The sequence below is a fragment of the Schistocerca americana genome, chromosome 8 (genome assembly GCF_021461395.2).
Source record: "Schistocerca americana isolate TAMUIC-IGC-003095 chromosome 8, iqSchAmer2.1, whole genome shotgun sequence".
NCBI lineage: Eukaryota > Metazoa > Arthropoda > Insecta > Orthoptera > Acrididae > Schistocerca > Schistocerca americana.
This window is the reverse complement of record NC_060126.1, coordinates 170,608,006-170,635,542: the sequence shown is the minus strand read 5'-3', so window position 1 is coordinate 170,635,542 and position 27,537 is coordinate 170,608,006. Positions and strand designations below refer to the sequence as shown.

Genomic DNA, 27,537 nt, shown 5'->3' with positions numbered 1-27,537 from the left:
GCACCTTATCCGCATGGCTGTAACGGATCGTGCAACCATGTCTCGATCCCTGAGTCAACAGATGGGGACGTTTGCAAGGCAACAACCATCTGCACGAACAGTTCGACGATGTTTGCAGCAGCATGGACTATCAGCTCGGAGACCATGGATGAGGTTACCCTTGACGCTGCACCACAGACAGGAGCGTCTGCGATGGTGTACTCAACGACGAACCTGGGTGCACGAATGGCAAAACATTTTTTCGGATGAATCCAGGTTCTGTTTACAGCATCATGGTGGTCGCATTGGTGTTTGGCCACACTGCGGTGAACGCACATTGGAAGCGTGTATTCGTCATCGCCATACTGGCGTATCACCCGGCGTGGTGGTATGGGGTGCCATTGGTTACACGTCTCGGTCACCTCTTGTTCGTATTGACGGCACTTTGAACAGTGGACGTTATATTTCAGATGTGTTACGACCCGTGGCTCTACCCTTCATTCCATCCCTGCGAAACCCTATATTTCAGCAGGATAATGCACGACCGCGTGTTGCAGGTCATGCACGGGCCTTTCTGGATACAGAAAATGTTCGACTGCTGCCCTGGCCAGCACATTCTCTAGATCTCTCACCAATTGAAAACGTCTGGTCAATGGTGGCTTAGCAACTGGCTCGTCGCAATGCGCCAGTCACTACTCTTGATGAACAGTGGTATCGTGTTGAAGCTGCATGGGCATCTGTACCTGTACACGCCATCCAAGCTGTGTTTGACTCAATGCCCAGGCGTATCTAGGACCGTTATTACGGCCAGAGGTGGTTGTTCTGGGTACTGATTTCTCAGGATCTATGCACCCAAATTGCGTGAAAATGTAATCACATGTCAGTTCTAGTATAATATATTTGTCCAATGAATACCCGTTTATCATCTGAATTTCTTCTTGGTGTAGCAATTTTAATGGCCAGTAGAGCATTTTAAATATGCGCTACGAATCTAATCTGATTATGTGGTATTTATGGAGATGTCAGTGTGGCTTCATTACTTTACTCATAGAACATGTTATAAAATAGGTATGCCACTTCATATTTTAAGCACACGTTTTCACATCTATGAAAGTTATACTTTTCATTCTGCATATTTTACTATTTAAGATGCAAACTGTCCACTAGTTTCATTTGTTTTCCTATGTTTTGCTGGAGATCTGAAAATGGTCATAGTTGACCGAAAACTGGTGGTTTAAGCATCAAAAACTGATATGATCATTGATGGAAATAAAAGAAATTTTTTCTACCCTTCCTGGGTCACTGGTTTAATCCACGACTATGTCGCAGCTTGTGAAACATTTAGATGTTGAGGTAATACTAGATCTTTATGAACTGCGTGCACTGGATTGACTATGAAGCAATTTATATCGCAACGTATACAGTAAAGATAATGTACACTGCTGTATGGAAAAAGTGAAGCGACAAGACCGTGAGATGTGATCACAACAAAATTTATTCCACTGATTAGGAATATGACACCCAACAAATGATTAGGATTACCGATCGGTACGCGCACACTAAATGTTGCCTCTCAGTACGCCAGTACCGGTGTTCATATGCCCATTGCAATCTATGGCGCTGGTGTTTTCTGGTCAATGGAACCCGATGCAATGGCACGCGTGCCACCAGCAAAAGAGGTCGTCGGACTGTCGCCGTCGACATGCCCTCGCCCACTGCAGTGCTCGAACGCCGCACGAACTATGCTGCTCTTTCCATTAAGACCAGGTGAAAATGATGGCAGTCATCTCTCGCTGTGGTCACATTGTGTTGTCTAGTACTCTGTCAGCACTGTTTATGACCCTCTCCTCTGCACTGGTTCCACATACGGATCACTGTTGAAGCAGCGTGTCCTGTACGAACAAAACAATTGTTTGAATGGCTCCGAGCACTATGGGACTTAACATCTGAGGTCATCAGGCCCCTAGACTTAGAACTACTTAAACCTAACTAACTTAAGGACATCACAAACATCCTTGCACGAGGCAGGATTCAAACCTGCGACCGTAGCAGGCGCTTTGTTCCGGACTGAAGCGCCTAGAACCGCTCGGCCACAGCGGCCGACCCTGTACGAACCGCAGTGTCACAGAACGAGAGACCCGCCTCCAGGAGACCAATCATTCAACCCCGTTCAAACACACTCACATGCCGATATAACAACCTATGATGTCGGCAAGGCACAGCGGCCCTTGGTTACGCGTATGACGGTTGCGTGCCGACTGAGCGTTGCGTAACTCTGACCCGTTCACTCACCCAAAAGAGGGCCTCCGAGCACACCATCTCTGTGTCATTTAAATCAACTGCTATGGTTTCACTGTCCTACATGTTCTCTTATTGCGGAGTGTTGCAGACCACTGCTTCCGAGTGCTTAGCTTTTTAGAAACAGTAGTGTATTTATAAAATTTGTAGAACTCTATAGGCTTCTGTGTGATTTAAATGAGTTATGATTTCTTTAATACAACATAAGTCCTTATATTTTAATGAGATGATAATTCCCATTACCAAGTAGTATGTACGTCTCCGTAGCTGAGTGGCTTACGTGTCTGACTGTCTTGTGCAAGACCCATGTTCAATTCCCAGCACGGCCAGGGATTTTTACTTGCTGGTAGGACTGGGCCACTCAACCTCGTGATGCCACCTGAGGAGGTGTGTGAATGAGGAGCAGCAGCTTTAAGATCTACAAAATCCACAAGGGCAGGGAGAACTGTGTGTTGAACCGACGCCTCTCCATGTCGCATCGAAATAACTTCATTGGCTGACAGATGAAACGGCAGTCGGTCGGTCCAGATTGGCCAAACCGGAGGGACTTTCATGTTTCCTCTCCACTACTATATTTGTTTCCAATGTAGATTATTCCGTTACTTTGTGTTAATGTTCGAAAATGTCAGTAGTTGTGGGTACTAGTGGCCATTTAACCGGGGGAGCAATGGCAGTCACATTTCTCTCCAGCCACCATTACGTGACAAATCTCTTCTCTATTTTTCCAGATTCCTAGAAACTGCATTAGGACTACTGATAAAACTAAGAGGAAATGAAGGCAGTTACAGTACAAATTTTTACAAGGTTTACTGAACAGTCACTATCATTTGTAAGTGTATCGTACCTAGGGTTTTGAACGAGATCCAACCCATCAACCCACAAAAAATTACTGACGATGATTACTTGGTGCAGACGATGTTCCAATAGTCAACACACCTACCAGTCACCACTGATGATTCTGTTAACGCCCCATATAGGCTTGGTAATAAAACATTAACAACTGTTTCAAATCTTGACCATTTTCACGTTACCTAATTCGCAGTCTCAGTTAACATTCTAACGCAATAGTTCATCGTTTTAGCACCCGTATGCAGTACCAATAGAAGCAGTTTCACTGTTACCTGATTTCTGCACTTGGGCAGATAAAGAAACTTCCGAAGGGCCAAGGACTAAGCAGTACTCACAGCTGTTAGTATCGACACTAATGAAAAAACAAAATTGACAAACAGCAAAGAAAAGAAAAAGAAAACATGGAAAACCAGAAGCTAATTCAAAGAAAGCAGACAATCGTAAAGTAGTGGAATCAGTAACAAAACCGAAAAGAGAAGACAAAGAAACTGTCTGACTAAGATTCTAACGATTCCAATGAAAGAGAACTAGAATGGATACAATCGGAATCATATGGCCATCCAGTTGCACGTCAAAAGTTTATTCAAATCTTTTCCTGGTGTCGACAGATATAAACCTGTCATCTTCAGAAGAAGTGTTACATATTGATTCGTATAAATGTTATGGCATTCGCCCACTGCTTGAATGCTGCTCACCGGTGTGGGATCCTACCAGGTAGGGTTGATAGAAGAGAGAGAGAAGACACAACGGAGAGCAGAGCGCTTCGTTACAGGATCATTTAGTAATCGCGAAAGCGTTACGGAGATGATAGATAAACTCCAGTAGAACACCCTGCAAGAGAGACGCTGAGTAGCTCGGTACGGGCTTTTGTTGAAGTTTCGAGAACATACCTTCACCGAGGAGTCAAGCAGTATATTGCTCCCTCTTACGTATATCTCGCGAAGAGACCATGAGAATAAAATCAGAGAGATTAGAGCCCACACAGAGGCATGCCGACAATCTTCCTTTCCACGAACAATACGAGACTGGAATAGAAGGCAGAACCGATAGAGGTACTTAACGTACCCTCCGCCACACACCGTCAGGTGGCTTGCGGAGTATGGATGTAGATGTAGATAAGGCTCAGCCAACGGTAAAAATAAGCCACATGCCTACGAAAAACACAAACCATTTATATATGTATGATGCACGTCTTCCTTCAATTATACACGGATTATTTTTGCTGTTGACTAAGCCTTATGACTTCGTATCTCTCTTCACACTACATATAACAAGTGTTATTACCTCCTCAGAGGAAGACAGGGTCAGTATCTGATGAAATCAAGGTAAAGGCTTGAACAGACTTTCGTCATGTAAGTGGTTGGCTGCATGATTCCCATTGTATCCATAATTCTACAGTTGCTGACTGTTGCCGTGTTCAAGACTTGAGAGAACTAATCTTTCACAAGGAATGTGAAAAAGAAGACTTAGCAGAAAAGGAAGACGTCCGTTTTTACTAGAGACAGTTTGGAATGTATGAAATGCTTTGGGTTTGGTGTTCTTTTTGTGGAATATGGGCTCATCTAACATGTAGCGGATGGGACAGTGCTGATATCTTCAAGTAAGACTCATGTGATAGCAAACAATGAAATTAAATATTATTGAAAAACTTTTCCTTGTATTTTAGCAACAGAGATGTAGCTGACCACTGGAAAATAACTACAATGATATAATTGCATTTTTAAAGACCTTTAAGTAAATGGCGAAATTTAACACGACTTTAAATGAATTTAACTACTGACAGCCATTACAAACAAGATGAGCATTATGATCGTCAAACATACATGTTTCTAAAAAAGAAAAAATTACTGGCAAAATAATCCAGCAAAAAAAAAAAAAAAGATATAAAAGAGAATCATCTGAAAAAGTGCATGAATTCTTAAGGAGATGAAGCTTTATGGTCAAAATATCTTTTTAATTATAAGACTGAAATAGACATTTCCTTAAGTAACAACCACAGGTGGAAATACAACAGACCTAAAACAGTCTATCATAAGGAAAACTGACTATGTAACACAGACAGCAGCCGGCCGCGGTTGTCTAGCGGTTCTAGGCGCTCAGTCCGAAACCGCGCGACTGCTACGGTCGCAGGTTCGAATCCTGCCTCGGGCATGGATGTGTGTGATGTCCTTCGGTTAGTTAGGTTTAAGTAGTTCTAAGTTCTAGGGGACTGATGACCACAGATGTTAAGTCCCATAGTGCTCAGAGCCATTTGAGCCACAGACAGCATGACATTGGCGAGTCCCTGTATTCCAACAAAACTGGCTATCTCTGCCAGCTACATTCATACAGCCCAAGATCAGGCTGCCACGGCAGTGTTGACAACACGCAGAGCACAAACAAAACCTATTCTACAACATGGTCTCAAGAGGCCAATTTTATAACTAAACTGACGTCTCTGATGACAACTTTGATCATGTTACAAGACCGAGACCGCTGGACTGGTCTAGAAGCCATATCACGCGTATAGACTTTGGCACAGACCTTTTTCCACGCCTTACGGAGGCACTTTTTACCTTCTGCTCGATGCCGCTACCTACCAAAAGCCTCTGTCTACTCTCTCATTTCTTGTTGCGGTATTAAATCTGGAGGCTAGTCTGATGCAGCTCTCCACGGCAGTGCATTCTGAGTAAGCTTCTTCATCTCTGCATAACTACTGCAACCTACATCCATTTGACCCTGCTTACTGTATTCCAATCTTGGTCTCCCTCTAAGTTTTTAACTCCCGCAGGTCCTTCCATTGCAAAACTGATAATTCTTTGATGCTTCATAATGTATATCAACAATAGAGCCCTTCATTTACTAATGTGTGCCATAAATTGCTTTCTTCCCCTATTCGATTCAGCACCTCCTCATTAGCTACTCGATCGACCCATCTAATCTTCAGAAATTGTCTGAAGCACCACATTTCAAAACCTTCTATTCTCTCCTTGCCTGAACTGCTAACTGTCCACGTTTCACTTTCATACAACGCTACACTCGTTCAATTACATTCAGAAAACACTTTCTAAAACTTAAATTTATATGCGATGTTAACACATTTCTCTTTTTTCAGATATGCTTTTCTTGCTAGAGCCAGCCTATATTTTCTATCCGCACTACTGCTGCTATCATCATAGTTTTGCTGCCCAAGTAGTAAAACTCATCTACTACTTTTAGTGTATCATTTCGTAACCTAATTTCCCCAGCATTGCTTAATTTAACTCGGTTACACTCCATTATCCTTGTTTTATTATTGTTGACGTTCATTTTGTAGCCCGTTTTCAAGACAATATTTATTCATTTTTGGAAGGTGACTATCAAAAGCTGTTAAGTTATGTATAAAATGCATATTTGACAATCAACTGCTTTTATTTTAAATACAAATATCGACTGGTTTCATTCACAGAACATCTTCACGGATTGGAGTGAAAACAGTTTAAGCCACAATATCGCATTTGTCATAACTTAAATAATGGCCACGTCTCATGTGTAGCGCATGTCATGCTCTATTTGCGCTTGTTATTAGCATGTTTGCTTCTAAAAGTCCTGTGTTGAACACTGGAATACATGACATGCTCTACGTATGAGACGTGGCCATTATTTAAGTTACGACAGTTGTGATGTTGTGGCTTAAACTGTTTTAAACCTAAACCATGAAGATGATATCTGACTGAAATCGGTCGATATTTGGGTTTAAAATGAAAGCAGCTGATGGTCAGACACGCATTTTATACATATCCATTACGTCCAACTGCTCTCCCGGTCCTTTGCGTCACTTACAATATTACGATGTCACTGGCAAATCTCAGAGTTTTTACATGTTCTCCTTGAACTTTAATTCCCTTTTCAACTTTCCGCCTGGTTTTCTTTGCTTGCTCAGTGTAAAGACTGAAAAATATAGGTGATCGGGTACAACCCTGGTTCACGATCTTCTTAACTACTGTTTCGTTTTCACATCATTCGTCTGTTATTAATGTCGTCTGGTTTCTAGAAGGGAGTATCAAAAAGTTTTCCTTTGAGGGCATTGTTGCAGCGTATATGCAAAGTAGCGTGACTACGGTACGGGTATACAGTGAGGTTAAAGAAGTCATGAGATACTTCCTAATATCCTGTCAGACCTTCTTTTGGTTGGAGTAGTGCTGCAACTAGACTTGGCATGGACTCAAAAGTCGTGATGCCTCCATAGCCGTCCACAATTGCGAAAGTATTGCCAGTGCAGGATTTTGTGCAGGAATTGACTTCTCGATTATGCCACATAAATGTTCGGTAGTGCTAGGGTGGCCAAATCAAAAATGGCTCTGAGCACTATGGGACTTAACTTCTGAGGTCATCAGTCCCTAGAACTTAGAACTACTTAAACCTAACTAACCTAAGGACATCACACACATCCATGCCCGAGGCAGGATTCGAACCTGCGACCGTAGCGGTCGCATGGTTCCAGACTGTAGCGCCTAGAACCACTCGGCCACCCCGGCCGGTGTGGCCAAATCATTCGCTCGAATTGTCCAGGAGGTTCTCGGAACCAGTTGCTAACAGTTGTGGCCCTGTGACATGGCGTATTGTTATCCATAAAAATTTCATCTTTGTTTGCGAGCATGGAGTCAATGAATGGCTGCAAATGGTCTCCAAGTAGTCGAACATAACCATTTCCAGTCAATGATCTGTTGAGATGGACTAGAGAAAACAGTCAACTCCATGTAAACACAGTACACACCATAATGAAGCCACCACTAGCTTGCACAGTGCCTTGTTCACAATTTGGTTCCATAGCTCCGTGGAGTCTGCCCCACAGTAGGGACCATCATCCCTTGCTAATTGAAATTTAGACTCATTTCACCACGTCACAGTTTTCCAGTTACCTACAGTCCAAGCGATATGGTCACGAGCCCAGGATAGGCGCTGCAGGCGATGTTGTGCTGTTAATAAAGACATTCGCGTCTGTCGTCTGCTACCATAGCCGATTAACGCCAGATTTCGCCACACTGTGCTAACGGACACGTTTGTCATGCATCCCGCATTGGTTTCTGCGACTGTTGCTTGCCCGTTAGCACTGACGACTCTATGCAAATGCTGCCGCCCTCAGTCGTTAAGTGCGGGCGGTACGCCACTGCTTTGTCCATGGTGAGAGGCAATGCCTGAAATTCGGTATTCTCGGCACAACCTTGAGACTGTGGATCTCGAAATATTGGATTTCCTAACGATTTCTTAAATGAAATGTCCCACTCGTCGAGCCCTAAGTTCAGCGCTTAAAGTGTCGATTCCCGCCATGCGCTCATAATCACGTCGGAGACCTTTTCACGCGAATCACAAATGACAGCTTCGCCAATGCACCGGCCTTTTATAACTTGCGTACGCGATACTACTGCCATCTGTATATGTTCATATCGCTATCTCTTATACCGAGCGAGGTGGCGCAGTGGTTAGAACACTGGACTCGCATTCGGGAGGACGACGGTTCAATCCCGTCTCCGACCATCCTGATTTAGGTTTTCCGTGATTTCCCTAAATCGTTTCAGGCAAATGCCGGGATGGTACCTTTGAAAGGGCACGGCCGATTTCCTTTCCAATCCTTCCCTAACACGAGCTTGCGCTCCGTCTCTAATGACCTCGTTGTCGACAGGACGTTAAACACTAACCACCACCACCACCGCTATCTCTTGACTTTTGTCACCTCAAAGTACAAGAAGTGACGTGTAGGTAAGGGACTAGTGTAATATTCATGTCTTTCCGAAGTGCATGTGGTAAACGCGGAAACGTGAACTAAATCAATATCATTACCAAATCCGTCCGAACAAGCCCAACGTGATGTTATTCTTTTCTTGGTTACCGAAGGAAAAACACCGATAGATATTCATTGGAGAATGAAGAAAGTGTATGGAGCAGTCTATCTATCGAAAACCACCACAGGGGAAGGGTGAGTCATATTCCGTGCTCGATGCTGCTGCTTCATGACACCGAGCGTCCTGACATCGCAAAAGTCGTAACGGAGAAGTTATGCCAACTCAAGTGGGAGACACTCCAGCACCCACCCTGTAATCCTCGGATCTCCCCATGTGATTATCATGCCCTCGGTCCACTAAAAACGGCCTCTCGGACGAGGATGTGCAACAGGCAGTTACGGAATTCTGCACACAACAGGACACTGTGTTTTACCAGACGGGTACCGCAACCCAGTGCGTTGGTGGGATAATTGCCTCAATGCTCCCGGCCGTTTTGCCTGATCGGCATACCGACTCTGTACTATATGGCTTTCGGACGGAAACTTTTTGATTGTCCCTTATACACATGTTATACATATCCTTTCGTTCCGTGTATTCTAACCTGTAGCCTTCAGAATTTCCCGTCAACATCATCAAACGCTTTCTCAAAATCTAGAAATGCTATAAACGAAGATTTGTCCTTATTTAACCGATTTTCTAAGATCAGTTATAGCCACAATATTCCTTGGCGTGTCCCTTCTTTCATCCACAATCCAAACTAATCTTCCTCGAAATCAGCGTCCTTCTGTTTTTCGTGCCCTTGTTAATAATTTGCAACAGTATTCTGTAACCACAATTTATTAAACTGATAATTCGGTGCCGCGCGGGATTAGCCGAGCGGTCTAATGGCGCTGCAGTCATGGACTGTGCGGCTGGTCCCGGCGGAGGTTCGTAGTAGTAGTAGTAGTAGTAGAGGGGTTTTTGGGCGCACGACAGCAAGGTCTTCAGCGCCCGCTCAGGGACATAGTGAGGCGGATGTCAAGAAAGGACGCAGAACAGTAAGAGAAAACAGAACATAAAACACAGGTAACAAGCCTTGAAAAATGTGTTCCTACCCACACCGAAGCGTGGGACGAAGCACGTCGTCAGCAGTAAAGCATGGACAGCACAAGAAGAAAAGGATAGAAGGAGCCAAAACAGTATAGCAGATGGAAGTGGCTGGCAGACCGCAAGGAAATAAGGGAGGAGTCAGCCACTCTGCAATACATTACAACCTCCAGCCTAAAAGTTTAGGCCAGAGTCCAGACACATCACAAAACTTTAAAACCCTAGACACACACGTCTCATCGTTTGCTAAAACACGAGGCAGATCCCCATCAACTTATGCTTTTGCCCTTGCATCACGGTATAAAATGCAGTCTGTTAAAATGTGCCGGACAGAGATGTGCACACCACAAGCATCACAAAACGGGGGATCCTCCCGCGTCCTCCCTCGGGCATGGTTGTGTGTGTTTGTCCTTAGGATAATTTAAGTTGTGTGTAAGCTTAGGGACTGATGACCTTAGCAGTTAAGTCCCATAAGATTTCACACACATTTGAACATTTTTTTGATAGTTCGGCGATATTCACACCTATCAGCACGTGCCTTCTTTGATATTGGGATTATTATGTTCTTCTCGAAGTCTGGGGGTATTTCGGCTCTGCCAGATGAGAGCAGATTTGAAAGATGATAGCTGCCGGGAGAGTGATGTGCTGACCACATGCCCCTCCATATCCACATCCAGTTACGTGGCGGTCAGCCGGTACCGTCGGGCCTTTCGAGGAAGGTTCGGATGGAGTTTTAGTTTTAGGTGTCACGTTATTAACCGGTAATTACACTCAGATGGTGGACCCGTACCCTGTGGAAAAAAGTTACGAAGTTGATACTCTTGCAGAGGTGACAGTAGAAATTTCTATGATGGTATCCACGCACGTGCGAGAGTGGAGGGCTCTGTTTATTTGTTAAAAAAAGGTTCTCAAGAACTCGTCGGACTCTAGAATTTTTCCGTTCTCCGTTCTTGGACTGCCCAGCATTAAAGCATCGAGTGGCAGGCTGGGGAGGCCTACCTGGTCCACGAAGTGGAAGGTGTGGGTGGCGAGCCAGCCCTGTGGGGCCCAGACCCAGTGGAGCAGCATCGGTGTCAGCACGCCCGCCAGCAACATCGCCCCCAGAGCCGCCCCCGCCAGCGGCAGTCGGCCTGCCGACCCCGCTGTGAAGATGGCGCTCACCATCAACACCGCCCCCAGGCCGCGCAGCGCCGTAGCCACTTCTTGCGTCTCCAGCACCACTGCGGGATCCCAGCCTGGAACAGCCCGTCTGATTTCACATCTCACCACGTTAGCGACGGATGACAGACCTAAGCAGATGCTGGCCTACGGAAAACAGACGTTTTTAGATTGACTAGTACATCACTGCGGGATCCCAGCCTGGAACAGCCCGTCTGATTTCACATCTCACCACGTTAGCGACGGATGACAGACCTAAGCAGATGCTGGCCTACGGAAAACAGACGTTTTTAGATTGACTAGTACATCACTGCAAGTAGTGGCAGACATACGTACATACGTCTTTCTCTTCGGGACTGTGTACCATGTCAGTTCGCGTGACATGTATTTATGCTAAATGCTGAGTCTGTCGTTGATGCACGGCGGATATTTCGTCATTTTAATCGTGCAGCTCCAAGTTTCATCATGACCCTACAGTTCGTTACAGATTTCAGGGGAAAAGCCGCCAATCCTGATAAAGATGCGAGAGCACCTGAAAACATCGACTTTGTAAGAGAGGTAACTATCAGGAATCCGAAATGGCCCGAGCGTCAATATGAGCGCTGTCTAAGAATGAACGGGGGGTCTGTGAGGATAATGTACGTTAGGATTTAAAATTCCATTCGTATGAAATACTGGTGGTTCAGCAGATCAAAGAGCGGACTTCCAACAACGAGAAGACTTCATGTGTGCACGCAAGTGATCTCTGAAGATGTTCAAAATGCAATAGTGTTTATGAGCATTGAGGCACTTTTTCACATAAATAGGTGAGTTAACAAACAGAAACATCGTTTTTGGGCCTTGAAGACGTTGCATAGTTTATGATAGACCTTTTCCTTAGCAACACGTGATTGACAACGTAACCACAAATTTTTTTAACTTTGTTTTTGAGGTAAACGGCGTAGTAGTGATAATGAACTCCGAACATCATTGGTAGTTAGACATGCATGTCTGAAGGACATTGTAATACGAAGATACAGACACTCTATAAACACGGAAATTGCACCCATCAGAATTGTGACCTTACCTCGACGAGCTAAAATTGAAACTTCTTTATTTATATTTTTTGCTTATATAGCTGAGTGAAATAAAATGCACTGTCTCTTTGCTATTCTCTATCATTTCAACACTGACTCTCAATATTCTAGCGCAACACGATCTGACTGCTCAAAAAAATGATGACCTGACTTCAAATAATTAATACAAAAGAATGGTCCTGAAATAGAAGAAATCCTAATAATAACCCATACATAACATAAGCCACTTATCTCACAAAAATCTTCATTACACGAACTACAGCAATGCCGCAGCCACCAATACTGCCAGCTAAATAAAAGATTCTAACTACTGAAGGCTGCAACTACTGGTAGGCATGTGGTTAGAAAAGGAAAATTTTGTTGCAGAGCAAACAATGTATTTACCTAAATAATGTGGTAACCAGTTCAAAAATTATACAATCGTCCATGACATCCAGTTCCAAAATGTATATGCTAATTGACAAATTACATTTCCATGAAGGACGCACGTCCAGATCGTCTGCTCCCGCTAACACTTCAAACCTCTAACCTCCATCACCGCTGGTTACTCACTCCCAGCCTCCATCACTACTGGCTGTTCACCTCCAACTTCCATCACTGCTGGCTGTTAACTTCAAACTGCTAGTCCGACTAGCCACAGAGTCTCTTACAGAGTGTGCACAGTGCTGTCAGAGTTATTAATGCAGGGCGCTATATAGTGCTGCCAACATACAAACACATTAACAGGCTACTTACAAGCTGACGATGGAATATTTATATCTCCCTGCGCTGTAATCACGAAATGTGTTAGCGTAAGTGTTGTGAATTCCGTGACGTATGGAAGTTAAGGTCGGTCCTGAAGGAGTGCTCGGGTAGCCGAAATTTTTAAGTCGACCGCCCGCGATAAGCCAGAAATCCGGGTTCAAGTCGTGGTCTGTCAAAAACTTTCATTTTTCACAAAACAGCTGATATCAATCAAGATTAGGAACATGTGGATCCCGAATCCATTTCACAATGAATTTCGAACGTTCCGCACACATGCTAAAAACGTTGCTCCATACAAGGTATACTTAATTTCAGCAGGAAGGTACAACTATACACACTCTGAAATCAGCCATGGACGGTGTGATGAAAATTTTTCGTGGACGCTTCATTTCACATTTAGATGACGTACCACGACCACCAAAATCACCAGACATGTCCGCTTTTGATTTTCTTTATGAGGGTATTCGAAAGAATGTGTCTGTGTTAACAAACCCCAAACTTAAATGAAGCTGAAGCTGTTATTAAAGAAGAGTGTCCCGAGTTACGAGTAACCTCTGGCAGAGTGTTGAAACTGTATTCGAGAGAATAGCCACCACTTGGATGACATAATCTTTCGTAGGTAGCCATCGCAATCGAGTAGAAGATGTTAACCTTTGATTATGTGTAGATAAAAGAGTTCTGCTTAAAATTAATATACTACTATTCATTTGAAAACTGTCTGTTTTTCGTAAACACCCTGCAAAAATTCGGGGAATAATACAATTCGCTATTCGAATTTAAATGAGCTTCATTTCGTTAATTATTGTTATTTATCAATAACATTATTTTTTACACTTATTTAGAAAAAAAGTTATTTGTACTATTGACCATTAAAGTTAGAGCACTATGAAGGCTGCATGCAACAGATAGCATACACTACGGCGAAAAACACAAAGAAAAGAAGAGATCTACTGCCATCTAACAGTCATGGAAAGGTTGTAGGTCAGCAGTGAGAGGCAAAGTTAGGTGCGGAGCGTCAGGTTACTATTTTTGTGAAACCAAGGCAACATAAAACTTAGGACAAATATGTAAAGATCAACAATAAAAATATGAAATGCATTTTCATAAATGCTTTTACCAAGGAAGACCCGGGATTTATGGAATCAATAGTTTTAAGAAGCAGCTGGAGTCAATAAATTTGATCAAAGCCCTTTGGACCGATGGAATCCCTGTCTGCAGATACGTTAGCTCCTTCTCATTACTATTATGCACCATAGTATCCTCGAACAAAACAGCTGTACCCTTGTTGGTTGAAGAAAACCACATGTCACGTCGGTCTACAAGAAAGGTAGGATAAGTGGTCCACTAAACTACCGTCCAGCATAATTGATAGTAATGTGTTCTAGAATCTCAGAACATATTCTGAGCAGAAACTCAATAATAACTCGAACAGAATGACTTTCTCTATGTCAAGCAACGTGACTTCCAGTGTCCTTACAGCTTACTCTTTCTTCCCATGGCTTTCGGAAAGCCAAGAAGGCAAACATTATGCCTTGACTTCCGAAAAAGTGCTACACCAACTCTTACAATAAAAAAAACTGTACAAATATCCAGCAAGGTCTTTATAAAATTTGAAGTGAAAAGATTAGCACTTTGCTTCAAATATTCAGAAACATAAATCTGGGAACTTTACAAAGCACGGAAAATTATGATACATTGAGTACAATATCAGTAAGTCAGAAATGGAGTTAGTTAACTCGGACTGATATTTGAATACAACAGTCTGTGGGGATATGAAACGGAATGATCATGTGGGTCAATATCAACATCAATTGGCAAATTTCGGTTAGTTGGTAGGCTACAGGAAAGTGTAATCAGTCTACAGAGAAGATTGCTTGTCAACAAATCTGTGATCCATATTAGAATATTACATAAGTGTGTGAAAAATATATCAAACAGTACTAACAAGGGATATTGAACGTATATAAAGAATAAAAAAACGGCAGTACAAATGGTTGCAGGCTTTTTTGGTGTCACGGAACGACTATAAACGTGGGGCAGACGCTTGAAACTTGACGTCACCTTTCCATCGATAGCCTACAACCATAGTTTCAGGAACAGAACTAAGTAAGGAAATTTTTAATATATCTCACAGCACTCCATTGGGGAAAAAGGAAACAAGATTGAAATGTCATCCTGCCCGCTTTCGATGCGCGAATGTACCGGGAAGTAACCGTCATATGTGGTCGGATAGGAAGAACTCTCCACCACTATATTGATAGCGGTTTGCACTGTGTGGATATAGATGTTGATCACCAGCACTGCAAATCATTTTATTTGCTGTTTTTGAGCTGACTGTTATTACATTATGCGTTATGGGATGGAGAATTGTAGGACTCCCCTTGATAGGGCAGGGGTGCACCACACAAAGGAAGCAGCTACCAAGGTAGCAGAGTACTTGCGGAGCGTACGTGTTTTTTTTATGTTGGGTTGTACTTTGAGGTCTTCTGACGTACGCTCATACATCCCGAACAATGTAAAGAGTAAAATAAAAATTAATCTTAAGTTGTCGAAGCATTCGTAACAAAGCCCCTGAATTTAATACACACCAGGATAGTTGTCGTGGTCAAATTATTCTCGGAACCGGGAGAAGTCGAAAGCTATTAAATATTTAGCAAGGCATGGAACCGTTATCAGTAAGACGGATTAGTCGCGACAGAAGAGGTAGTGTTTTCTGCATTCGACAAAAATATTGTGACTATCGAGGTCAAAATTGAGTTATCTGGACGCATGCAACATGTCTAGGTGAACTCTAGCTAATTACCGGGTGTTTTTTACCGGCCATCCGATTACGCTTTGACAATTCTACAACCATTTAGAGAAAGTCTATGCTCAGTAGCACGGAAATACCCAGATCATTCAGTACTACCTGGAGGCTACCTACCGAATATAGACTGGGACGTCTATGAATTCATTTCAGGTGGTACTGACAGACAGTCTTGCGAAGTACTTCCGACAACTGTCCTCAGTAGTTACTTCGACAGCCCACATGCAGTGGAAATATTTTAGATCTTGTAGCTACAAACTGGCCCGATCTTTCGACGGTGTCGATACAGAGAGAACGATTAATGATTATGATGTCCTCATTGCGACGATAGTTACTGAAGTTAATATACCTTTAAGAGGGCCAGCAGCGTATTTTTACTAGAGAGTAGACCAGGAGTTGTTAACATGCCACTTAGAAAATGAATGGGCATCATTCAGTTCCAGTATGATGGACGTAGAGTAATTTCGATCAAAAATATGTGCCGAATTAAGGTGGTTTAGGGGCCCACCGTAGTTTTATAACAAAATTCGGAAATAGCTGAGGAAGCAGAGAGTGTTGCACTCTCGGTTAAAAAAAATAATGCGCAAAAGGCGATAGACAAAAGTTAGTAGAAATTCGTGCGTACGTAAAAAGATCGATGCTTGAAGCATACAAAAACTATCACCATCATGCATTAGCAAAAAGAACCAAGATCCCGAGAAAATTCTGGTCCTACGTAAAATCGCTGACCGGGCAAAATGCTTCTATCCAATCACTCGTTGACCAATCTGGTGTGGCAATAGAAGACACGAAAAGGCAAGAAAACTTTCACACATGGGTATCGTAGAAACATACCATCGTTTGACTATCGCACAAACTTCCGTATGCACCATATAGCAACAGGCGTCCCTGGCACAGAGAATCTAATGAAAGGATCGCCAAGTCCGAGTAGAATGCCCGTGCGGTCTTACAGAGTTCTCTACGGCAATGGGCCCTTACTTAACTTGTATATATCGCGAATCTCTCGACTAGCGCAAAGTTGCAAGCGACTGGAAAAAAGCGCACGTGAGATGGGTAAAAGAAAACGGACCAGCAAACATACTGCATAATATCCTAAACATCGGTTTGTTGCAGAATTCTGGAACAAATAGGCTACTCAGTCTGAGTATAATAAATTTCCTTGAGACGGAAAAGCTTCTCTCCACAAATCAGCACGGATTTAGAGAGAATCACTCGTACGAAACTCAGCCTGTCCTTTCCTTTCATGATATCCTACGAACCATGGATAAAGGCCAGCAGGCAGATCCGATACTCCTAGACTTCCGAAAAGCGTTTGTCACGGCGACCCACTGCAAACTGTTGACGAAGGTACGAGTAAACGCAACTGGTTCCTAGATAAGAGAGCGGCTCGAAGACTTCTTAAATAACAGAAGCCAGTACGTTCTCCGCGATGGCGAGTGTTCACCTGATACAAGGGTACCTTCAGGAGTGACCTAGGGAAGTATGATAGGACTGTTTTTTTCTATATACATAAATGATCTGGCGGACAGGGTGCGGAGCAAAATGCGATTATGTACATATCATGCTGTGGTGTAGGGTGGAAGGTTTATTGGCCAGACTATAAAGTGAAAGGGTCATGTTTGTGGAGCATTCAAATGTGACAGTCTTACGACGTTGGACTGAATGGGAACCAGAAAGCAGGCATACCGTCTGACCGCCGTAAGGATGATCGCCATACTGGTGCAGCTGAGCGCGTTGTAACCCGTTCACAGCTACATCTGCCATCAGAAAACAAGTAATAGACCTTACACAAAAATCTCTGTCATCCTACACCATTCATCAGAGACTAGCGGCAGCTGCACTAGGAAACTACCATCGCATGCGTAGCATGCCGTTAACGCTACAACATAAACGGCTGTGTCTGGAGTTTTTCGTGGCCAGGAAGCACGGAGTGCTGGTGAATGTAGTCGCATTCTGTTCAACGATTAATCGCAGTTCTCCATTAGCCTGGATGACCATCGTCGGTGAATATGGCGGCAACCTGGGGATTGTCTCATTCCTTCAGTGTTTTGGTGAGGCACAGCAGTGATATTCCTTGGAGTCATAGTGCCATTATATTTAGCTTCAACTCAAGGCCGGGTATGGTTGAGGGAACTGTGACGGCACAATGGTATGCCATGCACATCCTGCCATACCTCTCGTGTGGCAGTATCATGGATGCCATTTTTCAACAGAACAATGCTTGTTGACACATGTCACGTGCGTCTATAAACTGCTTGCATGATGCTGAGGTATGCTCGTGGCCAGCAAGATCCACAGACCAGTTCCCAATACAATGTATGTGCGACGTGTTCGGTCGTCAAATCCATCTTAGTGCCGATATGCAGGATATCAAGAACCGTTAGAACAGTTGTGTGTCTACTTAGGAGAGAATACAATGGCTGTATGACATCCTTCGGAACCACTCGCATCCAGGCCAGAGCCGGCCGTAGTGGCCGAGCGGTTCTAGGCGTTACAGTCTGGAACCGCACGCCCGCTACAGTCGCGGGTTCGAATCCTGCCTCGGGCATGGTTGTGTGTGATGTTCTTAGGTTAGTTAGGTTTAAGTAGTTCTAAATTCTAGGGATCTGATGACCTCAGCAGTTTAGTGCTCAGAGCCATTTGAACCATTTTGAACGAGGCCAGAGAGGATGCAACGTCATATGGTTAGTGTGATCATACTGCCAAATTCATTGCAAATTTGACCACTGAAATAATAATAAATACCCTCGAAACTGTGAAATTTCAGTTCTTTTCCTCGTCCTGTCCTGGGTGGTTCACATTTTCTTTGTTGGGGTGTACAAATGGCTGCATATCTAAGTTCAAAAGTCGGAAGAAGGTAAGGGTGTCAATAGAACCATGGTGTTCAAACAGCCTTCAACTTTCTGACAGGTTTATCTTTTACCTTAGATTACGAATAGCTGAATAGCATCTATCTACAGCTCCTGAGAAACGAATTAGCTGTAGTAAACAACACGCTCATACCTATTACATGGTGCACGTCCTTCCCGAAAGCAATGGTATATCCCAGCACGCAGAAGGTGGCGATGGCAGCCGACATGTCCACCGCGTTCTGCAGCATCAGGTGCTGCACGTCGTGCGCAGGCACCCAGCTCGCCTGTGAACAGAAGCACCGCTGCGTCGGCGGTTACTGTGTTTGGACTTTTGCCAGAGCAGCATACACAAGAAGAAGTGACACCACCTTGCAAGGCAGGTATGTTAGCTGGCGCTGACACTCCGACCTGAACTGCCGACATTGCCACACATGATGAGCTGATAATGAGGCGGCTGTTGTTCACCACTAGCACCTCACTACGTGTTTCGCACGTGCACTGGGCACGTTACTCTTACCACGGCTGTCGCCCCTCTGACAGCAGACATTTCGTGTCTCGTCGGCATCACCTGCGCCAGGCATTAGGCCTACCAAAGTATTTCAAACTCCAAAATTCATTCACTGCTGGCCTTCCGACCTGGACTCCAGTCTACGCATTCTACAGGAGCATCTAGCCCACCACGTTCTCGCTTCCCGAGCACGGGGTCCCAGGGTCGATTCCCAGCGGGGTCTGGAATTTTCACCTGCCTCGAGATGACTGGGTGTTTGTGTTGTCCTCATGAACGTGTCAAGATTGCACTGAGGAAAGGTTGGGAATTTGTATGGGCGCTGATAACCGCGCAGTTGAGCGCCCCACAAACCAAACATTATCATAGTCATCGTCATCATATAGCCCACTACTTACAAACTGACCTTGTAAAGTGCCTCTCATTAACCCTTTGTGTATGGGATCTTCACTTCGGGTGATATTTCATGATTTTATCATTCAAGCTGAGTACATTGATGAGCCAATTATTATGACCACCGGCCACCGCGAGGTTGTATGCCCCATGGTGTCCCTGAGGGCACGTGACGCCGTAAGAGAAGTTTATGAACTGAGCAGGGACGAAAGACGAAAGACGATAAGCGACGCAAATGAGGAAATCCGTCGACTTCAGAGACTTTGACGCAAGCTAGATTGCTATGGCCCAGTGCCTGTGAGAGAGCATCTCGGAAACGGTCGGCTTTTCGCGTGCTACTGTCGTCAGGATCTGTGGGTAGTGCTTGAAGAATACTGAAACCACGAATAGACGACAAGAAGTTGGGCGTCCTCACCTCATCGCAGAGCATAGGTGTCGGAGGCGTGCCCGCTCTCTGAAGCAGAATAGGCGGCGATCAGTGGCAGATCTGACAACAGGACACAGTGCTGGCGCAGGCACAAGTTTTTGGAGAACACCATTCAGCGTACAGTGTTGAACATCGTGTACCGCAGCAGAGGACCCCTACGTGCCACCATGTTGACCCAACAACATAGTCAATCGTTGTTACAGTGGACACGGGATCGTTCAGATTGGACGGCGGATCAATGGAATCACGTCGCCTGGCTGCATGAATCTCTTTTATTGTTAAACCAGGTCGATGATGATAGTGTCCAGATACGCCGTCATCCAGGCGAACCGCTGCTTGAAACATGCAGCGTGCCATGACGCAGACCGATGGGACTATTATTATTTTATGGAGGATATTCATCTGGGCTTCCATGAGACCTGCGGTAGTGATCGAAGGCATCATGACAGCTGTGGACTACGTCAGCATTATCAGTGGCCACCTGTAATCCCTTAAGCTTGATGTCTTCCCCAACAGCGATGTCATCTTACAGCAGGACAACTGTCCGTGTCACAAGGCCAGAATCGTGCTGGAATGGTTTGAGGAGCATGACAGTGAACCCACGTTGATGTCTTGGCTATCAAATTCGGCTTATCTGAATCCGACGAGACGCAACTGAAACGCTATCGGACGCCAGCTCCGCGACCACAAACCAACCGCTCGTAAAGTACGGGAAGTGTGTGATCTGTGTGTAGGCATCTGGTGCCACAAACCCTTGGAAACCTGTCAAGTACTTGTCGAACCCATGTCACCCAGAATCACTGCTGAATTGCGTTTCAGAGGTGGTCCAACACACTTTTAAGTAGGTGGTCATAATGTTTTGAGTCATCATTGTATGTTAAGCGAAAAGTGCCTATCTCCATTATACGACCAGTCTTCCCCCCTTGTAACTCTAATTTCTGAGGTCATGCGATACTCTTTACTTTTTAACAGTTTTTATTAGGTCGCTTTTTTGTCCGTGGGTTTACTACAAATTTTGCAATTGACTTTACATTAACTTCCCGATCAGTTAGAGACTTTAACTTTTAAAAGTAACTCAGAACTGGATAGCAGTGCAATATTAGGTCGCTTACTCATCTGTCGGATCCACTTACCTCTCATAGCGGTGGAATGGGGAGGGTTGGCAACGACGACAAATATCACACAACGTACCATGTCGTTGCATAACTCGGATCTGCATTACATGCTAAAAGACAAGCCCATGCCGCATTAAGTCATGTCACTTCACTGGATGGATTACAAATAGAGCACCTCAATTGTCCAAAACTCACTGGCAGGACACAGTGCAATGAAGATGCAATGAAGACAATTGAAACTTCTAACATCATAAGTGACTAATAGACTTCAAATTGATAATCAAGACGGACATGGAATTAATTTATTTTAATATTGAAATAAAAAAAAAACTTTTTAAGAATCGTATAAAATTAATTTTGCTTGTTTTTTTTTTTTGTTTCAGTTCTATAGGAAAAAATAAGTAAACTGATTGACATATTATTAGTAGGCAAGTACAACACTATTCTATTGCAGACACGATCAGCTGAAAATCCATTGAGAAATTTCACACACACACACACACACACACACACACACACACACACAGGACTAAAAAGAGGAAAATAACTATTTGAATGAAGTAAATTTTTAATATAACATTTTCTTAAATCAGACTAAAAAGTATAAAAGATTTCTCCTTGCCCCGATTGCTAAGCCCCATACAGATAGTTCTGAAAATTGGCGTTTATGAGATTTAAATAGTTACGCAAAAACTTTTAATGTCTATAATGAAACCGTGGGGCGCATGGACGTATAACTGATGCACGGATAGTTCACTTCCTAACTATTATCTATTGCAAGATTGTCGAGACTTTCGTGGTCACTTGTTGAAAAACTGTTTGTTGGGTTCTGTCTCGGGTTCTGCGGTCGACGTTAGGGAGGAGATTTGCGGATTGTACTGATGTCTTGACCAACGACGGAAGTAGAAAGCTTGACTGATGTCCTCTCTTACCTTTCTGTCGCGATGCCTATAACGCCTATGATCCGCCGCCCAAGCATATCGTATCTATGGCAAAATGGAACGAGCTGTTCTTCGTGAGCGAATACATGCAACTCGGAGGTATTTGGAAAGAACGAATGAGGAACTTTTGGACATTTTCTATCAAGCAAGCAGCAGAATGCATCGAGATGACTGGGACAAGGTCAACATCATCATTCACAGGAGCGCGCAGAACGAACTCAAGCGCTGCACCGAGCGACAAAAGAAAAAGTTTGAAAGACGCCGGAAGCAGATTCACAAGGCGATTTCCGACCTGTCACGTGCAGTGGTCAATCTCATTGAAAGACAGTTGACCAAAGAGGATCAGTATGTTCTTCAGAAAGCAGGGAATTTCGCTATCATCTCGAGAACAATGCCTATAAAGGACATCATTGTTAAACCGAAGCGGGCGTTCGGACCCTTCCTTGTGAAAGAGCCGAGGAAATAAGCACTGAAACAGCCAGGATACTGCGCCTAGCAAAAGCACCTGATTGAACCTGAAGAAAGAAGAGTCTTAACGCATGCAAGAGTGTATTGGTACTGCCTGCCGAAAGGAAATGCGACCGTCGAAAGGAAGACCGAAGATTATGAGCTGAAGATCTGGGACCATTAGATCCGAAAACGCACCAAAAACTAACCGCAGATCCGGCGCAGCGGAATACGAATCGGTAAATTAAGGCCTCTTCTCTCTCGGCGGACATACAAAAGAACCTGTGCAACACAGAAGCCCTACCAATTCAGTTGTATGGGTGGGTTACGCAGAAAGTGTCGCCACTTCTTTTGCAAAGCTGATCGGAGGTGATGCTGCAGAAACGAACAGTAATACTGTGCACTGACGGTCTGTCGTGGAGGAACGTAATGCATTAGGATAACACCATCACAATCGTACACGAGAATCACCACAACTTTCGACTGCTCCATTCGCACCATCAACAGAACAGGCTCTGCTAACGATATACTACACCTTGCATATCGCTGGCAACGGTTTCTACACAACGCTGGTGATTCACTTTGAAGGACGGTAACAGATGCAAACATGTAACTCTTTAGTATTGATTGTGAATAAACAATTGCCACTATTGAAGTTCCAAGCCTCGTTTAATCTGTGGCCGCGAGATCGGCTCCAGTCTATCACCAGCAATGGTGGGTGAAGTTTTGACAATGCCAGATACTCACGCTGGTGAAACGTCAAGGGGCGTAATGTCCGGATCGGTGGATTGGAAGGAACGGTCCAACACCCTGGCCACCCTGCTCTCCAGACATTACGCTCCTTGACTTTTTTCCTGGGGCTATATCAAGGACAGAGTCTTCGTCACATCAGTTCCTGACGTCGACAAACTGAAGGCTAGGTTACAGGCTGCTGTGGGTACTGTGACAGAACACATGTTACGAAACACCTGGCGGGAACTGGAATACCACCCCGACATTCTCCGAGTTACCAAGGGAGTACACATTGAGGTTTACTAACGTAAGTGGTCTTAAAAAAACTGGTAACGCTAACCTATGTAACTGTACAAAATGTAACTTATTATGTCAAACGATTTTTCTGTTATAAATTTTTATAATCACCCCAAGACTTTGTGCTCACCCTGTACTTGGTATCCAAAGTCCTGCACTCACAACCACCAATTTTGCTGTCACTCTTTGTCATACAGAAAAAGTATTGTAAATGTGACAATGTAATTCTCTGAGCAATAAATTATTTACAGAGTTGTGAACTGTTTAGAGATACACATGTAAGGTAACAGACAACAGGTGTCGGGAATAATGTTGCAAACGCCTGTCAGTTTTCAGCAGGATAAACACAATAAATATACAAACCACACAATATATTTTTGTACCTGAATTTGCAGGAATAAAATCACTAGTGATTGTGCCTACATCTACGTACACACTTCTCAAGCTACCGTATGGTGCGTGGCGGACAGTACCCTGAACCGCTACTAGCCGTTTCTTTTCCTATTCCGCTCGCAAATATAGCGAGAGAAAAACCATAGTCGCTATGCCTATGTACAAGCTCTAATGTCTCTTATCCCTGTGATCCTTGAGCGAAATATAGGTTGGCGGAAGAAGAATCGTTTCGCAGTCAGCTTCAAATGATGATTCCCAAAATTTTGCAAAGTGTTCCTGGAAAAGAACGTCGCATTCCCTCTAGGGATTCCCGCTTGAGTTTCCAGAGGATCTCCGTAGTGGTTGGATGTTGACCGAACCTTCCGTAACAAATCTAGCACCCCGTCCCTGAACTGCCTCGATGTCTTCCTTTAATCCGACGACCTGGTACGGATCCCAAATACTGATGCAGCACTCAAGAATAGCTCGCACTAGTATTCTCTACGCGGACTCCTTTACAGTTGAACCACACTGTCCTAAGATTCTCACAATAAACCGAAGTTGACCATTTCACCATCCCCACTATTGTCCTTACGAGCTCGTTACATGCATATCGCTTTGCAACGTTAAGCCTGGACATTTCATCGACGTGACTGTGAGAAGCAATACATTACTAACGCAGTATTCGAATATTAGGCGTTCGTTTTTCCAACTCATTAGCGTTAACTTTAATTATACGAGATTTAGAGCTAGCTGCCAGTCATTATACCAACTAGAAATTGTGTCTTGTATCCTCCTACAGTCACTCAACGACGACGCCTCGTCGTGTTACACAGCATCATCTCCAAACAACCGCAGATTGCTGCTCACTTTGTCCGCCACGTCAGGTATGTACACGAAGAATGAGAGAGGTTCTCTCACACTTCCCTGGGGCACTTCTAACTGTACTCTTGCGTCTGATGAACCATCGCCGTCAAAGACAATTTACTGGTTCTATTACTTAGGAACTCTTCGAACAACTCACATATCTGGTAACCTACTCCATATACTCGTACCTTCGTTAACAGTCTGCATTGGGGCACCGTATCAAATACTTTCGGAAATCTAGGAGTGTGGAATCAGCCTGTTATCCTTCATCCATGGTTCGCAGGATATCTTATGAGAAAAGGGCAAGCTGAGTTTCGCACGAGCGATGCTTTCTAAAACCGTGCTGATTCGTGGACATACGCTCTTCCAAAAAATGTTGAAATGTGTGTGAAATGTTATGGGACTTAACTGCTAAGGTCATCAGTCCCTAAGCTTATACACTACTTAACCTAAAGCATCCTACGGACAAACACACACACCCAAGCACACCCATGCCCTTGGGACGACTCGAACCTCCGCCGGGACCAGCCGCACAGTCCATGACTGCAGTGCCCTAGACCGCTCGGCTAATCCCGCGCGGCTACGCTCTTCCGTTTCAAGGAAAATCGTTATATTCGAACTGAGAACATGTTCAAGAATTCTGAAGCAAAGTGATTTTTAAGGATATTGGTCTGGAAGTTTAGTGGGTCCGTTCTTTTATCCTTCTCGCATACAGGAGTCAGCTGTGCTTTTCTCCAGTCCCTTGGGACTTTGTTCTGGGCGACAGATTCGCTATAAATGCAAGCTAAGTAAAGGACCAATGCCACAGACTACTCGCAGTAAAACCGAATTGAGATTTCATCGTGATCTGGTGACTTATTTGTTCTCTTTCAGCTGCTTCTCTACGCCAAGGACGATTATTAACTTACGCTCCATACGGGAGTCTGTGCGACTGTGAGACGACGGTATGTATGTACTATCCTCTTGTGTGAAAGATTTCTTAAGCCCGAAATTTAAAACTTCGTCTTTGCGTTGGTGTAGAGTTGGCTTTTATTAACTAAAGGTGTTCTGACTTTTATTGATGACTACAATAGTATCGCCTCTCGTCTTCGTGGAACTCGACAGAGTTTTTTCTACGTCACAGAAAAAGATCTGGTTTCAGTGCCTGTGGTTCATTACTGGACTTTGGTCTTATGTCAAAGCAGTAGGTGGATCAAAACAAAATGTCCAGACACTCTGTGACCAAAATGGTACTGAAACAGAGGATGACAGACTAAAGGCCGAAATACTAAATGGCTTTTTCCAAAGCTGTTTCACAGAGGAAGACTGCACTGTAGTTCCTTCTCTAGATTGTCGCACAGATGACAAAATGGTAGATATCGAAATAGACGACAGAGGGATAGAGAAACAATTAAAATCGCTCAAAAGAGGAAAGGCCGCTGGACCTGATGGGATACCAGTTCGATTTTACACAGAGTACGCGAAGGAACTTGCCCCCCTTCTTGCAGCGGTGTACCGTAGGTCTCTAGAAGAGCGTAGCGTTCCAAAGGATTGGAAAAGGGCACAGGTCATCCCCGTTTTCAAGAAGGGAACAGATGTGCAGAACTATAGACCTATATCTATAACGTCGTCAGTTGTAGAATTTTGGAACACGTATTACGTTCGAGTATAATGACTTTTCTAGAGACTAGAAATCTACTCTGTAGGAATCAGCATGGGTTTCGAAAAAGACGGTCGTGTGAAACCCAGCTCGCGCTATTCGTCCACGAGACTCAGAGAGCCATAGACACGGGTTCACAGGTAGATGCCGTGTTTCTTGACTTCCGCAAGGCGTTCGATACAGTTCCCCACAGTCGTTTAATGAACAAAGTAAGAGCATATGGACTATCAGACCAATTGTGTGATTGGATTGAAGAGTTCCTAGATAACGGAACGCAGCATATCATTCTCAATGGAGAGCAGTCTTCCGAAGTAAGAGTGATTTCAGGTGTGCCGCAGGGGAGTGTCATAGGACCGTTGCTGTTCACAATATACATAAATGACCTTGTGGATGGCATCGGAAGTTCACTGAGGCTTTTTGCAGATGATGCTGTGGTGTATCGAGAGGTTGTAACAATGGAAAATTGTACTGAAATGCAGGAGGATCTGCAGTGAATTGACGCATGGTGCAAGGAATGGCAATTGAATATCAATGTAGACAAGTGTAGTGTGCTGCAAATACATAGAAAGATAGTTCCCTTATCATTTAGCTACAAAATAGCGGGTCAGCAACTGGAAGCAGTTAATTCCATAAATTATCTGGGAGTACGCATTAGGAGTGATTTAAAATGGAATGATCATATAAAGTTGATCGTCGGTAAAGCAGATGCCAGACTGAGATGCATTGGAAGAATCCTAAGGAAATGCGATCCGAAAACAAAGGAAGTAGGTTACAGTACGCTTGTTCGCCCACTGCTTGAATACTGCTCAACAGTGTGGGATTCGTACCAGATAGGGTTGATAGAAGAGAGAGAGAAGATCCAACGGAGCGCAGCGCGCTTCGTTACAGGATCATTTAGTAATCGGAAAAGCGTTACGGAGATGATAGATAAACTCCAGTGGAAGACTCCGCAGGAGAGACGCTCAGTAGCTCGGTACGGGCTTTTGTTAAAGTTTCGAGAACATACCTTCACCAAAGAGTCAAGCAGTATATTGCTCCCTCCTACGTATATCTAGCGAAGAGACCATGAGGATAAAATCAGAGAGATTAGAGCCCACACAGAAGCATACCGACAATCCTTCTTTCCACGAACAATACGAGACTGGAATAGAAGGGAGAACCGATAGAGGTACTCAGGGTACCCTCCGCCACACACCGTCAGGTGGCTTGCGGA

The 27,537-nt window shown here is 44.1% G+C and overlaps 1 protein-coding gene across 1 annotated transcript in view; it reads right to left on the bottom strand.

Moving 5' to 3' along the window:
* LOC124545653 (putative ammonium transporter sll0108) overlaps nt 1–19,136 on the bottom strand; it is a 103,454-nt gene extending 84,318 nt beyond the window's left edge. The window contains exons 1-3 of the mRNA XM_047124599.1: nt 19,107–19,136; nt 18,741–18,873; nt 10,953–11,188 (exon numbers count right to left, since the gene is read on the bottom strand). Of these exons, the coding sequence (XP_046980555.1) occupies nt 10,953–11,188; nt 18,741–18,873; nt 19,107–19,136 (399 nt within the window). The remainder of the gene's footprint in view (nt 1–10,952; nt 11,189–18,740; nt 18,874–19,106) is intronic.
* Between the last annotated feature and the right edge of the window lie 8,401 nt (nt 19,137–27,537).